The sequence below is a fragment of the Dermacentor variabilis genome, chromosome 11, assembly GCF_050947875.1.
Source record: "Dermacentor variabilis isolate Ectoservices chromosome 11, ASM5094787v1, whole genome shotgun sequence".
Classification (NCBI taxonomy): domain Eukaryota; kingdom Metazoa; phylum Arthropoda; class Arachnida; order Ixodida; family Ixodidae; genus Dermacentor; species Dermacentor variabilis.
This window is the reverse complement of record NC_134578.1, coordinates 125,162,009-125,179,327: the sequence shown is the minus strand read 5'-3', so window position 1 is coordinate 125,179,327 and position 17,319 is coordinate 125,162,009. Positions and strand designations below refer to the sequence as shown.

General features: G+C 49.2%; 1 protein-coding gene across 1 annotated transcript; it reads left to right on the top strand.

Annotated features, from left to right (window-relative positions):
- The first annotated feature begins 208 nt into the window (after positions 1 to 208).
- LOC142563499 (uncharacterized) lies at positions 209 to 6,499 on the top strand. The gene is made up of 2 exons (XM_075674048.1): positions 209 to 1,166; positions 5,982 to 6,499. Exons 1-2 carry the CDS (start codon positions 209 to 211, stop codon positions 6,497 to 6,499), a joined length of 1,476 nt encoding a protein of 491 aa, XP_075530163.1.
- The last annotated feature ends 10,820 nt before the right edge of the window (positions 6,500 to 17,319 follow it).

The following is a 17,319-nucleotide window of genomic DNA, read 5'->3' as shown; positions in this document are numbered from 1 at the left end:
TGTTGTGGCACTTCCGAGCATGCTACTGAATACAGAGAGTAAATTTTTCTCTGTAGTACAAGCGTGAGCTTTAGTTCCTGGGCGATAGCGCATCTACCGTGTCTGTACGAGACGTAGCTCTGCTAAACTAAAACTGCTTCTTGATTTTGACATGGCATATCATCCATTTATGTTCGTTTGCTGGCTTGTTCGAACGGCCACGTTTGCGATGAGCTCCGCTGGAAACAGCGCATCGGCCCTCAGCCGAAAATCACACCCGCCTTCAACTACTGATTCTGGTAATTATAAAGTCGTTCTCCCTCGTCTACCGACTGGCAATACCGTTCTCAACTCGGTTTTCCTGCATGCTGACCTGGCAGGGCGCCCGTATCGGGCCTCGGACTTTCGCGATGCACTCCTTTCAGTGCTAAATGCAACTGATATCCTTGGCGCTGGACAATACCAGATGAGCCATTTGTGGTTAGTCGCACGTGTCAACAGCATCGCGAAACAGAAACTTGTCGACAAAGGCGAGTTGCTGGTGAAGGGCCTCAAGTGCCTTGTCATAGACCCGGAATGCAAGAATATCAAGATGAAGCTTCTTTGGCTTCCCCCACACCTCGAACAGAGACGGATTGTTGAAGCGCCAGAGCCATATGGCACAGTGCAGTCTATCACGGGAGAAATGTGGCGGTGTGACGGCATGGAGGGCTGGCAAATGACTAATCGAGACGTAGCGTTGACATTGAAAGATGGGGTTTCTGCCAGTAATCTGCCACATCTATTGAGCATATACGGCCACCAGTGTCTCATCTTGGTTCCTGGCCGACCACCACTTTGCCTCCGGTGCAACAGAGTTGGGCATATCCGGCGACAATGTAGAACACCGCGCCGCAATAACTGTCACCGCTACGGTCACCCTGCAGATGCATGCGTCGGAACCTACGCCGACAAGCTTCGTGGAAATAGAGCATCTGAAGATGACACCATCACCGATCATCTAATGGACGTGAGCGAAGTTGTGGATGCAACTGGCGAAACACTCCCTGAGACTCGTGGACAAGAACACATTAAGCCGTCATCGGCTGAAATTAGCCTCAGCCAGAAGCCTGCAAGCGAGGATGAGACTAAGACGAAGAACCAACTGTGTCATGGGCAGAACCGCCACCAGTTCAAGATCGCTCACCGTCAGTGGAATCTGGATCGACGTGCGAGGCCGCTAAGAAGCGTCCAGCGCCATCTGACAATCCATCGCCCTCGGGAAAGGAGGCTAGCGTTCCCAAAGTGTAAAAGTTGACAAAACCGCTCCGGGGAACACCTACTCCAGATGTGCCTTGTGTTAACGTGCACCAAAAGGTCCATAATGCATCACCTAATCAAGAAGGGAGTGGTGCACCTCTGGAGCAGCGTTTAAATGCTGCACCTACATAGGTAATCATGGCGGGCGCTCTTCCCTTCCATTTTGGCACTTTAAATGTCCGTGGCTTACGAAGTAAGCGGCGGCAAGTACAGCTTCTTCATGTGTTACGCAATAGAAGATTAGATATTGCTGCTACTCAAGAAACAAAGATTGAATCCGACGAAAACACAGAAGTGGCTCTATCTCCCTTCCTATCTGACTATAATTTTTGTGTCAGTCATGCAGTAGGCGTTTCCGCAGGTTGTTTGTTATTTGTTAGCAAACATTTACAATGTGATTTGCTACATATGTTTACAGACGGGGAAGGGCGCCTAATCTGTTGCGATATTGATATCAGTGGCACGAGTTTTAGATTTGTGTGTGTTTATGCCCCGAATAAGTTACGTGATCGCGAGTGTTTCTTCTTATCCCTAGAACATCATTTTTGTACTGATCGTGCATTGGTCGTCTTCGGAGACTTTAATTGTGTATGTAACGCGCAAGATCGTACGTCACTGAAGCTGAGACGCGATCCAAGTAGTGATGCTTTGCAACGCCTGATATGTGATTATCAGCTTGTGGACATTGGGGAAAATGAAAAGGCGGGATGTCGATATACACACTTCCAGGGTACCTCGCATGCAAGGCTTGACCGAATTTATGTTTCATTTAGCGCGCTACCTCTTATTTATGGTTACACTGTGCACCATATATTCTTCAGTGACCACTGCCTAGTGTCAGCATCGTTTGGCAGCCGTCATTATCAAAGTCGGCGTATGTGCTGGGAGCTGTGGAAGTTTAATAACCAGTTACTTTCGCGAGAGTGTTTCTTAAATCGTGTTACTGAGCTTATAGCTCATGTGTCATGCCGCAAGGACTTGCCACTCTTTGCTTTGTGGGAATTATTCAAACAGGAAGCTAAAATGATAGCTATCGAAGAGTCATCAATATTGGCCTTTTAAAAAGAAGACTAATTACAAAGCATTGTATAGACTTTTGAGTGAATTGCATGAGCTTGAATGCCTACATCCGGGTCAATACATTGATGATATTCATAAGGTCAAGGCGCAGTTACAAACTTTGAACGCAGAAAAATACAGAGGTGCGCTTGTGCGTGCGCGAGAGCAGCGTTTCCTGGACGAACAGCCTTGCAGTAGCGCCCTTGGTGATGAGCGCCGGCACGCGCTGTCTAAACAAATTCTAGAGATAGAGTATGGTGTAATCATTCTTAATGAGCCTACTATAATAACTAAAGCGTTTTTGAACATTATGAAAAACTATTTCGAGACCATAAGCCATTGGATACAGATGCTGCCAAAAAATTGTATCGTTGCTGCCCTAGTTAAATCAGTATGATTACGATTATACAAATGAAAACATTGATATTAATGAGGTAACTGCATGCATCGATTCCTTAGTGAAGGGCAAGACGCCGGGCCCGGATGGCCTTACTGCCGAATTTTACCAGTGTTTTCGTTCCCTCTTATCGCCACTATTACTTAAGGTGTACCGAGAGGCCTTGGAAGCAGGGTGCCTAACCGCCACAATGTACGAAGGACACACCGTTCTTATAGCCAAAAGCGATGATGTGACTAAATTGCAAAAAGTGGACGGATATCGGCCTATCTCCTTATGCAATGTGGATTATAAAATTTTTGCTAAGGTATTAGCTAACCGTTTGCAAGTTGCAATAAGATCTGTGGTCGGCGATCATCAAACATGTGGCATCAGGGGCCGGTCCATTCATACGAACATTCATGTTGCGAGATCGGTGCTAGAGTGCCTAGCTGAAAGGATTGGACAGGTGGCAATGGTACAGCTAGATCTGGCTAAGGCGTTCGACAGGGTGAATCACTAATTCCTGTTTACTGTACTAGAGCACATAAATATCGGATCTCTGCTCCTTAGAGGTATCAGGATATGTTATGCTAATGGATCAACGAGACTGATAGTGAATGGCTCTCTCTCCGATCCAATTAGGCTCTTATCATCAGTACGACAGGGATGCCCTTTGTAACCGCTTCTGTTCTGTTTGTATTTAGAGCCACTTTGTACGAGCATTCTTAAAGAACAAAATTTCCAGGGGTTTAAATTACTGCCTAATGAGGTTCGGGTTCTTGCATATGCAGACGACGTGGCCTTTTTTTTGCACCGATAAAAACAGTGTAGAGACTGCTCTTGCAATTACAGAAGAATTTTGTAAGGCGTCTGGCGCAAACGTTAATTTTGAAAAACGTTCAGGTTTTTGGTTTGGATTATGGGCCACAGTGCCATCACATTACGCAGGCATTCAATGGAAAGAGGATCTTCGTTATTTAGATGTGCCTCTCTCACAGTACAGAAATAACAACGCTCATTGGTCGGGAGAGGTTGGCAAAATTCAACGTAAAGTGAATTCATGGCGAGGGCGAATTTGTAAAGGTTCATTCGTGCTGAAGTGTGCAACGTGTTCTCAGCTTCCCGTCTGATGTATGCGCTGCAAGTACTGCACTGCTCACGACTTCGCCTTCAGGCGCTGCATCGCGTATTTGCAACATTTATTTGGAGTTCGAGCTGTGAATCGATGCGGCGCGACAGTCTGTTGCTCCCCCTTGAACGTGGTGGTCTAGGATTAGTACACCTCTTTGTCAGACAAATTGTTTCTCGCCTGTTTTTCTTTCGAGACAGTGACCATCCGTTTTTCCGTGAAATGTTGCAACTCCGTTTAGTTCAGTATGTTCCTTATATAGTAGTGTCATTAAATGTAAAAGATGTACCACAGGCTCCTTGGGGCTTTCTCTAAGAGGTTGTTGACACATTTCTTTTCCTGAAAGTTAGATTCAGCCTGGAGTATGTGTTCACTGCCAGTCGAAAAGCAATTTCTGCGGCACTGGTGGACTCTATTTTCCCAGATCCTTTGTATCGTGCACCTTATTTAAGCCGACCTTATCAGGATGTACTTAACCGCGTCCGAAAAATGTGTGTCCCTCCTGGAGTAAAAACATTTTTCTTTAAATTACATTCAGAAACACTTCCTGTGAAAACTTGGTTAAATTCGAGGGGTTGCTTTGTGCCATGGACAACAAACTGTCGGCTCTGTCCACGTGCCGAAACCATAGATCATTGCTTCATAGACTGTAGGGACCCTGTATTTTTTCGGGACATTCTCCAACGGACGCTTAAAAAGGACATTTAGATAACTCCATATTCAATTAGGTTTCTGCCGTTTAAGGTTACGGGTGGTCCTTCCTATGACATGTTCATTACACTTGGCTTATATAGCCTGTGGAGAAGTAGACTGTGTGATCGCCATGCCGAAAGCCCGCGATCTACAAAGTCCTTCTTTCGTGAAAGTGCTGCCTATGTAAGAAGTGTGTACGCTGCGCAGGAATCTCCACCAGACTGGATGCACTTGTTGGACGCATGTGTGTGTTTGCCTGAGTTTTAAGTGTGTAGTTGTGTCAGCATTGTAATACAATTTAAGTTTTGTTTTCCCATGTAATAAAGAAAAAAAAATCTGCTGGCGTGGCGTAGCGGTTATGTGCCGGGCTTGGGTTGTATAGGTCGGGCGATCGAATCCTGGTCGCAGTTGTTTTATTTTTACGTTTCTTTTATTGCACTAAAACGCTCTTTGTTGTTTTTTGTATTAAAAATATATATATACGGTGTCCAGGAACCGCATATTTAACGCGCTAGAGCTGTTTTTCTCACAAGTAGCCAGTGCCTCCCAGTACGCCGTGCCTGCCGAGCGCCCCAGCATCCAGCGCGCGGCATTGGGCCCATAATCCAGCGCACTAGGTCCCAGTGGCACTGAGTTTTGCCATAGGGATGCTCTACTCCTCGCGTGTAGCGTGGGTGTCTGCAGGATATGATACCTTTTTCAGGTCCCGGGCAATATCTTTCGTATGTTCGTTCGTCGCTACTTGAAGCTTGCGTAAACCCTCCCGTTGTCTTTGTCCAAAAAGCGATCGAAAGATCCCCAGGCCCCTGCGGTGTCCATTCGCCCATTTCACAAACTGCACGTCTACGCCATTTTAGGTAGCTGGATTTTCTGCTCAATTCTGGGCGTCCTCTGCAATGCTATCAATTCGGTGCCTGAGATTTTTATAGAATATATTCACCTTGTAGCCCACTAATACGTGCCACAATGGTCCGGTCACAAGAGAAGACGACGACACGCCCAGCACGCTTACGGTGCGCGAGCAGTGTGATCAGCGGAATCAGGCTTCTGCCTGATTGAGCGAGCTCAGCCAGAAAATATAATTTCTGTACACCAGGCACCAGCGTCTGTCTGGATTTTCTTCACCCACAATTTCGTGACTCCAGACTTTGTGCCATCGCTCTCAGCTTCGCGTGCCTCAGCCGCTTCGCTGGGTCTACCGCCGCAAGGAGCTCAGGCTACGCTGTCTTAGCAGTCCGCCTTCTATCCAGTCAGTGATGGCGTCCGATTCTCCCGATCAAGTATTGCCGTCAGCGCGACTACCCGCGATCCCGAGGTCTCCGCGCTCGAACTCCCGGAGTTCTGGTCATCGGACTCGGGACTTTGATTCAGTACCATCGAATCCTTCTTCTGTTGCCACCGCCTCAGTTTGCAGTTGACCATGTTCAACCACGTCGTTGGAAGCTTCCACCAACTACTGCTGCGATTGTTCGCGATGTCCTCGCTCCCTGGCCGTCGACCGCACCTATGACCACCTTAAGGCGATGCTCATCCGGCGCACCACTGAAACGGAGCAGCATCGATGGCAGCAACGTCTTACATTGGAATTCGGCAACCGCAAGCCTACTTACATATTGCGTCACATGCAAGCCTTGGCTGGACACCTGGCTCCTTCAACTGACAACGTACTTCTCCGGGAACCTTTACTGCAGCGCCTTCCACCGCAGGTGCACATAATCTTAACCGCATCTTCATTCTCGATGTTGAAATCTCGGGCCGAGTTGCCCGACAAGATTGTGGATGTCGGTTTTCCCTACGAGGACGCTATCCATCGCCCTCCTGACCCTCTATTTCACAGCAAAGCTGCTGGCGACAGCTATGCGCGTCTCCTCGAAGCCAACGAGGAGCTCACACGGCGAGTAGCCCGACTGACAACTGAGGTCTGTGCCATCCCAACACGCCGACTGCGTACTTCGTCATGACCTCGCCTCCCAAGTCCCGGTCATTCTGAACGCTGTTCTCCTCCTCACGTTAAGCTTTCGTGGTGCCACCGTCGATATGGCTCTCGCACAAACCAGTGCCGCCAGCCCTACTTCTACGCGGGAAACGGTTGGGTCGAATACTGATGGCGACCACTGTTGCCGGCCACAGATCCAGTCGCCTCTTCCTCGTCACCGACCGCGTCACCGAAGTCAGCTATCGCGTCGAGAGTGGAACCGATATTTGCGTGCTTCGTCCTACGTTGGCTGAGCGCGGCCATCCTCCCAATTCGCCTCCTTCCACCGCGGTCAACGGATCGACCACCGTACTCGCCGGCAAAAGACGGCGACTCTTGACATCGCCCTCAGAAGTACCTTTCGCTGGATAGTTGAATGAATGTGCGGTATTTATTGGCGCGAGGGCCACGGATGGCGAAAGAGCGCCATGACAGTGTTAATGATTTTGCAGTGGTGTTATGATTTCTATAAAGTTGATGTGACATGGCAGTGAAGGGGCCTAAAAAATAGTCGCTCTAAAGTGCTTAAAATCTAGGTGTAATAAGATTATAGCGATGGGAAATGATGGGTACTATGAGCATTAAGATGCAATGCGAGAGAATGATACGATATACAAGATATGTGTGATGCTAAAATTGGCTACATCACTACAGCCTCATTAGAGGTCTTAAAACACAAGGGCCTGGAGGCATGTTCTATAAAAAAACAACTATCATAGCTGCGTCCTCTGGAACGAGGATGCGCTACGAATTTAATGGACTTATAATACGTATGACATTAAAAAACCGAGGACTGCTATGGTGTTAAAGAGCGGCTCTTTACCAAGACACATAGCCGGGTGAAGAGGCACACAATAGCAGTATGCAAAAGGAAAATGTTTCTTTCTCCCAGCTAGGTCTTCCCGAGGCTTCAGGAGCAGGTGAAGGACGATCAGCCCCTCACCACCTCTACCACAGATTGGAGGTTTATTTCCACTGAGTAGAAAATTATGGTTGCGAAATGTTTGTCCAATACTGAGAGGACAGAATAGGATATCTGTTCGGCATGATTTTGTTGCGGGGGGCCAAGAAACCTAACTGTAGCTCGATCCCGCGCACCTTATTATTTGTTTCGACGTCTCACATGCGTTGCCAGTGGCTTCGCAGTTTCTTTCGTAAGAAAGGCTTCAGATCTGTGACAGGGACAGAAGCGGCAGGATCAACAGCATGCGATCCAATTGACATGGCCATCTAGTCCACCAGAACGTTACCGTTGATGTCAATATGGCCAGACACCCAGCATATAGTGAAATGCTGGTTAGACGGATACGCTTCACAAAGGTAGGAACAGAGTTCATCAACTACTGGATTTTTGTGCTTACAGAGTGACATCAATGCCTTCACGACGCTTAGGAAGTCTATATATAACTGCTTTCTGGAGCTTTCATTTCTTCATATGCTTCACAGCCGACAATAGTGCATGGGCCTCAGCCGTAGATACTGCTTCCCGTATGCAGTACATCGCATTCCGATAAGGATGGATCGACGGCTGCGTAGGACACCCCTGCGTGTGACTTGGAAGCGTCAGTGTAGAACTCTGCGCAGTAGTGCTTGTACTGGATTCTAAGAAATGCATTCGGATTTCGACCTCTGGAGCGTGCTTTGTAACTTCTAGAAAGGATATGTCGCATTATACCACCTGCCATTCACAAGGAGGTAACAGCTTGGTTGGATAAAGTGATGCTCGAGGAGTGGGATACGCATTTCTTCACCATGCTCCTTCCCACGCAGTGAGAAATACTGTCTTACAGAGGGACGATTACGGAAAAGTGTACCACACGTCATATCGCTAACGGCATTAAAACATGGATGTTAATGATTAGAGTGTATATTGGGAATACATCTGAGGCTGATGTATGTTCTCTGCAGATGGAATGACTATTCATTTGATTCTGGGTATAAGCTTTCGAAAAGGCTTGTCCTAAATGCGCCAGTGGCTAAGCGGGTACCTAGATGGTGGACAGGATCTAGCATCTTTAGCGCGCTCGGGGCGGCAGAGTTATATACGATGTCCAATTGTGATCGAATTAGGCTCTTATGAATATTCATCAAACACTTTCTGTGCTACCCCATGCTGTGTGGGATACAATTTTCAGTAAGTTCATTGTTTTCAGACCATTCTCTTTAATACTGACAGAAACATCTGGGGCTCCCGCACCGCAGGACGGTGCGCGCAAAGGTCGGCGCCACTAAAGACGATGAAGTGCGCAAGCTGCACGCTCTTGTTCTGGCCCGCCATTAAAGAGAAGCGTATATTTTGCAAGACTCCGTCTCCTATCTACAGTATATTTTTCTGGTGGAGGTGGGGGGTACGTGCTACCACTCCCAGACCGAACACCGTCTACAAGCCCAGTACGAAGTCCATTCTAGCTGACTCCTGTGCACGTACGAACAACCGGCCGACTTCAAGGACTGCCGCCTGAGCACGAGCCTCTACCGAATCAAGTCAGAAGGATGAATACATCGGTTCCATCTTCTTCCTCGACCGCGCCGACCGAGGTCGTCCTTAACCAGCCGCGAATCCCCACGTCCTTCCATGGGGACACCTTCGACGATGTAGAGGACTGGCTCGATCACTTTCAGCGTGTCGCAGAATTCAACGGCTGGACTCCAGAGCGGAAGCTACGCAACGCCTACTTTGCGCTCGAGGACTATGCGCGGACATGGTTTGAAAACCGTGAGGCGGCACTATCGATATGGGACGAATTCCGACGGCAACTAATCGGCACATACGCCAGCCTCGATCGCAAGGAGCGAGCTGAATCTGCAATTCAGGCTAGAGTACAGAGGCCGAACGAAAGCATCGCAATGTTTGTCGAAGATATGTTCCGACTTTCCCGACGCGCGGATCCGTCCATTTCGGAAGAAAAGAAGCTCAGGCACTTGATGCGCGGTGTCAAGCAAGAGTTATTCGGTGGCCTAATACGCAACTCACTAAAGGCCGTTGCAGAGTTTCCCGCGGAAACCGTATCAAAGAAAACGGCACTGCAGCAGCGATCAAGGCAGTACGACCACGACATGTCGACACTATCGCGTGAATATCTCTATACCCCTGAAGCTCATTAGGCTTATCGTTTGAGAAAGGCTCCAAAAGCGTCAGGTGGCTCCAGCATCGATACAGAGAATCGCTCTGGCTGAGGTCGTCCGGGAGGAAATCAGGCAGGCAGTCCAAGTCCCAGAGCGAAGCGAGACACCACATCACGAGGTACGGCAGCCACAACCTCGCATGTCGTACGCGGAAGCTACGCGAATTTCGTTGTCTCCGATTTTTGGTGATGTGAGCGACGTCCCGGACTTTCATGGTGTGCGCGCCGTTGAACAAGCAACTGGCGACTTCAGGCCTCGCCGCACGCAATTCATGGCTGAAACACGACCCCCCCCCCCCCCCCCCCCCCGCAATAGCGACGTATGGCGCACCGCAGACCGGAGGCCCGTGTGTATTCATTGCGATGAAGCCGATCACCTGTACAGGGCGGGTCCTTACCGCAGAGCTGGGCTCCATGGATTTTCACTAAATTAGCCTTGCCCGCGCAATGGTGAACGCCCCCTGGAGATTGAAGCATACCTCGCGGACGCCAGGACCTCGTTTGCCCCACGGAACCCCAGTCACCGTCACCCGCCCGAAACAGGTCTGCCAGCCCCCTATTCACGCCGAGAGCAACGAGGCGTCGCTCACCCAGCCCAGCCTCCCGGGAAAACTGAATCCAGCGACCTGCGAAGATGAGGTCGCCGACGTTGCGAACGCTGAAGATCCTCCACTACGACGACCGCGATATGACGTAATTGGGACGCACAGAAAGCAGTGTAGTTCCGTGTCACTATCTTGCGACGTACCAGTTACCATAGATGACCACGAAGCCACGGCGTTAATCGACATGGGTGCGGACACGTCTGTTATGAGCCAGAATCTTGCGCGTATACTGAAGAAAGTTTCGACGTAATGGACCTGAACTCAGATTCGTACAGTAGGAGGGCATCTCATAACTTCAATGGGCCGGTGCACGGCACGAGTCAACATTCGGGGTTTCACGTACATCGGCGACTTCGTCATTCTTCCTGATTGTTCGAAGGTCCTTATACTCGGCATGGACTTCCTTCAGGCGAACGGTGCGATCATCGACCTGCAAGAGTGTAGAGTCAGCTTCGCTGCTACCGCAAGCCATAGCGAACAGTAATGACAACGGCCGTGACATCGCGGTTCGCGTAACTGACGATCACGTCACGTTGCCACCCAAGAGCAGCGTGCTTATCCATGTCCGATGCGACATGGAGGATGACGCCGAAGGAATTGCTGAGGCAAACATGCCCCTGCTTCTTGAGCGCCACATTTGTATAGCTAGAGGGCTTCTCCAGGTGCGAAACAAATGTTCAGTCGTTTTGCTAACAAGCACTAGCAACGAGTATCGGAATGCACCGCGAGGAACGACAATCGCATTTCTTCGCGAAATCACTGATGTTACTGACATTGCCACATTGGAAACCGCATCGCCTCAGCAATCTGAGTTACCCAGCACGTCTACCAGAAAAATTTAACGTGTGATGTGCGAAAGAAAGTAAACCTGGAGTCAAATATGATACATAGAAATTTGTGCTCTGTGTTGACAGGTACTTGTCCACACAGTTCTACACAAGGATCTGGAACCAGGCCTGTCTATCTGATAAAATGAATACAAGCGCTTTTGTGGAGGTTGGTTTTAAATCCGTTCTTGTCTGCCCACTTGGACGCCTTGTTCAAGCCATGCTGTACCTTTCTCTCGCACACTGCGAGGTCACAGTATTTCAAGCCTATTGGGATGTCATCCACGTAGACTGAGTAAAAAATGGCCGGTGGTAGGGAAGCACAAATTGCTATCATCTTAACGATAAAGGGTGTGCAGCTTAGTACGCCTCTCTAGGGCATGTCAGTTTCCTGTATAAATGGACGTGGCAATACATTGCAGATTTTTACGCGCAAGGTACCATTAGACAAATCGCTTTCGATTAAGTTTAGCATATTGCCACGGATACCCATTCCTGACAGGTCTCAAGATTCTGTAGCGCCATTTTGTGGCGTATGCCTTTTCCATATCGAGGAATATGGATAAGAAAAAGTGTTTGCACACAAATACGTCACGGCTATTTCCTTCAATGCGCAGAAGTTGATCACTTGTTTACCACCTCTGAAGCCACACTGATAGGGATGAAGTATATTGCTGAATTCAAGGAAACTTATGGGCCTACGAGTAATCATTTTTTTCAAACAGCTTACAAAGGCAACTTGCGAGAGCTATCGAGCGGTAAAGTGCCACAGATGAACGGTCTTTGCCCTATTTCACAACAGCGATCACAATGGCTTCTTTCCATGCGGATGGAAGGTATCCGGCCGCCCAAACAGTGTTCAAAAGTGCGATTAGTGTAACTTTTGTGTCACTGTGTAAATTTTTGATCATGTCATACATGACTCGGTCAGGTCCCGACGCAGAGTTCTAGTATGCGATCTAGGCAGCCGTCAACTCGGTAATACTGATAGGACGGTTGTTAGCGGAGAGAGTTTGGAGTAGCGCCCTCTCGTGAGTGACGTCACGGCAAGGACGCCGAATGCTCCGGCTCGCTCGGCGGCCTCGCCCGCTCGATCCCTACGTGTATGCTTGGGGTGGTGTGGCTCGAGCCGTACTTCTTGAAGGATATGTCGGCAGGGAGAGGCGTTCGTTCTGCAGTGGACATAAAACAGGCTGATGATGATGTCGGCTTCATTCTGCTCCATGCCTGAAGCAGAGTTCCTTCTTAAAGCGCGTGAGACGAGACAATTTGCGGCTGGGATATCGCAAGCTTTGTAGCGTTGAAGGGGTATACTGGTTTTGCAATGCGCATATGCGCCGTGTCTGTGCATAAATTTTGCGTAAAAGGAATGTCCGCAAATTCAACACGCGAAGTTGCGTACATGCTTGGCTAAACAGGTAATATTCCCCTAGTACTTAGCTATCCAAGACATTGCATTTTACACGGAATAAAATTTTGGTATTTGGTGTAAACATGTTATCCGTGTTAAAAATTCACTGCCCAGCGAAGCTGTCATCATTATTCTTCTTACTCTGCTGAGTTGTTCTAGTCAAATACGGCCACTTCATTATCGCGTAAAATAAAAAAGCGCGCATTTCTTATCAAAAAGCTAGCTGCTACTTTCACCGCCTTCTGAAACGTATTGCTCGTGGCTGCTAACACAACGGCGTCATATATAGAGTATCTACATATATAGTAAATTCACAAATACCATAGTAGCAATCACCTGAAAGAAATGATTCGCGGTTAAGTTCGAGAGCCAATCAATTGCAAGCGATGAAATGTTTCATGGTGGCCCTCAGTAGGCTTTATCGAAAATATGGCACACCCCTCACGCAGCGGTAGCGACCGACTGTCGTTATGGCGAGGCACGCATTGTTCGCGAAACCCATCAGTTCATTACAACTTCGAATTGAAACTATGAAGCAGTTTTCTAGAGCACCAATCGCAATGCCTAAAATTTACTCAACGTACCACAGCACACTTTTGGGTGCCTAGAAAAGGAAAATTCAAGCACCTTCTTCCTCACTATTTCTCAGTACACCGTTGTTTAATTGTCAAAGGAGAACTATTCGCTTCCTCAATGCATAAAATAGAACCTCGCGAACCTTCATTTGGAAGACACCACAAGCCTTACAAATTTCACTCGATTTTTTTACCCTCCACTAGCGAATTGTGACATCATCAATATTACTACACGCGTGTGGTATTTGATTGTTTCAACGAGGCGCGTAGGCGCCATCACCCGAGAAAAGCGGAGAAAGAACGAACTGGGCTCGCGTAGTAAATCTAACCGGTCATATTTGAGGCTGACAATCGGGCACTTGGTCAGACGTCCCTTGTTAGCCATCGGCAAAACAATGGTGATGCTGTTCCCATTCACCGCCGACCGTATCGCGTGTCCACGGCGCAGCGCCAAGTTATTCAGCAGGAAGTAAACAAGATGTTCGCCAGAGGCATTGTTCCGCCCTCGTCGAGTCCTTGGGTGTCGCTGGTCGTGCTCGTCAAAAAGAAAGATGGCCCGTGGAGTTACTGCGGTGATTATCGCCACCTAAACTGAATTACTAAAAAGCACGTTTACCCTTTACCACGAATCGACGACGCTCTTGATTGGCTTCACGGTGCCAAATACTTTTCGTCCATCGACCTTCGATCTGATTATTGCAGATTTCCGTCGATGAGCAAGACCAAGAAAAGACCGCTTTCGTCACTCCAGATGGCCTCTACCAATTCAAGGTTATGCGTTCGGTTTATGCAATGCCCCTGCCACGTTCGAAACGGATGATCGACTCTCTGCTTCTAGGTTTCAAATGGTCAACTTGCCTTTGTTACCTCGACGACATCCTTGTGTTATCTCCTAGATTTGAGACGCACCTTCAGCGAGTCGCAGCTATCCTTGACGTCTTGCGCAAGGCTGGGCTTCAATTAAACTGATCGAAGTGCCACATCGGGCGCCGACAGAATACAGTGCTAGGCCATGTTGTTGATGCTTCCGGAGTACAACCCCACCTAGAGAAGATTTGAACAGTAACGGCTTTCCCTGTATCTCAGTCTGTCAAAGACGTCCGGAGTTTTGTGGGGCTCTGTTATTATTTTCGACGGTTCGTGAAAGATTTCTCAGCTATCGCTCGACCACTGACTTAACCTCTGAAGAAAGATGTGCCTTTTACGTGGGGTTGCCCTCAGGCTGCCGCGTTTTCACGCCTTATCACGATTCTCACCAATCCACCGGTCATGGCCCACTTTGACCCTTCCGCACCTACAGAGGACCGAACCGATGCCAGTGGTTATGAGATCGGCGCCATCTTATCGCAACGCCAACACGGACACGACCGCGTTATGGCCTACACTAGCCACCTATAATAGCGCAACTATTCGATTACCGAGCGTGAATGTCTTGCTTCTTGCTGTCGTCTGGGCTTTTTCAAAGTTCCGCCCATATTTGTATGGCAAGCCCTTCTGAGTAATCGCAGACTATCATGCGCTCTGTTGCCTATCGCTCCAGGATTCTACTGGCCGGCTCGGTCGTTGAACCCTCTGACTACAAGATTATCCCTACACAGTGACTTACAAGTCCGGACGCCAACACTAGGACGCAGATTGCCTCTCTCGCTACCCAGTCGAAGACGTGACCTCTACGTCTGATACTGACCCCGACGCCTGTGCTCTCTCTGTTCTTCCATTGCTACATGTCGCTGACGAGCAGCGCCGTGATCCGTCCTTGCGTATCATCATTGACCGCGTGGAATCGTCACTTGCCGACAGTTCCCTCGCTTATTCACACTTCAAGGTGGCGTACTCTACCGCCACAACGTTCACCCCGACGGCCCTGCATTACCCCGTGTGATCCCTAAACACCTTCGCTCGGCTGTTCCCCACGAACTTCACGACCTCCCCACTGCCGATCACCTGGGTGTGTCACGCACCTCCGACCGGATCCGCCGACGCTTCTTTTGGCCAGGCCTAGGTCACTCCGTTCGAAGATACGTAGCTGCGTGTGAAAAATGCCAGCGATGCAAGACACCATTGACGCTCCCTGCTGGGTACCATCAACCACTCGACATTCCCGCGGAACAATTCTTTCGGGTTGGTTTGGACTTACTCGGCCCTTTGCCTCTTTCTACCTCTGCGAACAGGTGAATCGCTGTGGCCACGGTTTAGACCAAGCGCTACGCCATCACCCGAGCGCTTCCTACAAGCTTCGCCACAGATGTCGCCGACTTTCTTCTACGCGATGCGATTTCATTACATGGAGCTCCGCGACAACTTCTCACAGACCGTGGCCGGACATATCTATCAAAAATTATCGCGGACATCCCGCAGTCCTGTGCCAAGAGACACAAGCTATCCACTTAATACCACCCGCAAACAAATCGCCTCACGGAGCGTCTCAATCGGACTCTCAAAGACATGCTCGCGAAATATGTCTCTTCAGACCACACTGACTGGGACCTCGCTCTACTGTTTGTCACATTTGCTTACAATTCCTCGCGCCACGACACAGCCGGTTATTCCCCACTTTTACTTCTGTTCGGCCGAGAACCAGTACTGCCCCTCGACACAACCCTCCCTGCTCACGCGGCAACGACCAGTGTATATGCATTTGACGCCATCCCGCGCTGTACCCACGCAAGCGAAATTGCCCGTGACCGCCTTCTTAAATCCCAAAAGAGTCAAAGGCGTTTGTACGACCGGTGACATCGAGTCGTGCACTTCCCACCTGGTTCGTTGGTGCTTCTATGGTCTCCGTCGCGTCAGGTTGGCCTGTCAGAGAATCTGCTGTCTCGTTAAACAGGCCCATACCAAGTGATTCGTGCCATATTTAACGATTAACAACCTACGAGATCGCCCCTGACGCTCCATCCGCTTCCCAGTACAGTGATATCGTGCACGTTACGCGACTGAAGCAGTATCACCCTCCCAGTGATAACCTTTAGATGCTCCGGGTCGTCGCTTCTGCTGCCGGGGGATTATGCTACATGCGTTTGGTATTTCGCTAGAATAGTAGCTTGGGCTTGTTGGTTTTCCATCCTGGTGTTAACAGCGCGTCTCTCGTCTACATTTTGCGCTGTTAACACCAGGGTGTGGTATTTGGTTGTTTGAACAAGGAGTGTGGGTGCGATCACTCGAGAAAAGAGGAAAAAGCGTTGGAATCAGGTGTCTCCGATTCCGACGAAGTACTTGGTCATCTTCCGTAACAATGCGATAGGACCTAGGCGCTGCCGGTCCCACGACCTGCGCTTTGCAGGTCCATGCTTTATCTCGGATGCTGACCACCTTCCCGTTTCGGAGTACTGGTAGGCCCTTTTTGTGGGCGCCAAGTTGTCTATGCTTAGACACAAAATTTTTAGCTTGCGAGCTGAAGTCTGGAAGCCTGATTCGTAGTCTCCTGCCTTGCAACAGCTCACCCGGGGAACGACCGTGCTCCAGTGGTGTAGATCGGTAGCTGAGCAAGCCCAGCCAGAAGTCGTCGTGATTTTCTTGTGTTTCTTTCATGATCCGTTTCACTATCTGGATGCCTTTCTCCGCTAGTCCATTGGACTGTGGAAAGCCAGGACTAGATGTTACGTGCTTGAAATCGTACCTGGATGCAAAGGTGGCAAACTCGTGAGACGCGAACAGGGGGCCGTTGTCACTGCATACTTCGACTGGGATTCCATATCGCGCAAAAATGCAGCTCAGTTTGTCAATGATCCTGCTCGACGTGGTGTCGCCCGGTTGTTCCACTTCCGGGAAGTTTGACTGCGCATCCAACACGCACAAGTACGAGCTTCCTCCATGCTGAAAAATATCAACGCCGCCTCTGTACCAAGCGTAACCCGGCGTTGGTGTGAGCATAAAAGGCTCGCTTGGTTGCCTGTACGCGTACTTTCGGCAGAAGGCACAAGTTTTCAACATAGTTTCAATATCTGCATTAATTCCGGGCCAGAACACCAATCGTCGGGCTCGTGCTTTGCATTTGTTTATGCCCAAGTGCCCCTCGGGTATACGTTGAAGTATTTCGTCCCTCATCGACTTTGGTTCCTTTTAGTACCACTCCCTCTATTAGTGACAGCTCAGTAGCAAATGGTTTCATGCAGCCATCAAGATTGCCGCTGCCGCTGATGTAGCGCACCACTTTTTGCAACTCCGGGTCACTTGCAGTTGCGGCAATTAAACGGTCAAGAATTTTTCTGCTTACCAGGTCCGAGACTGCACCAATTGCGTGAACCTCTTTCTTCTGTCGAG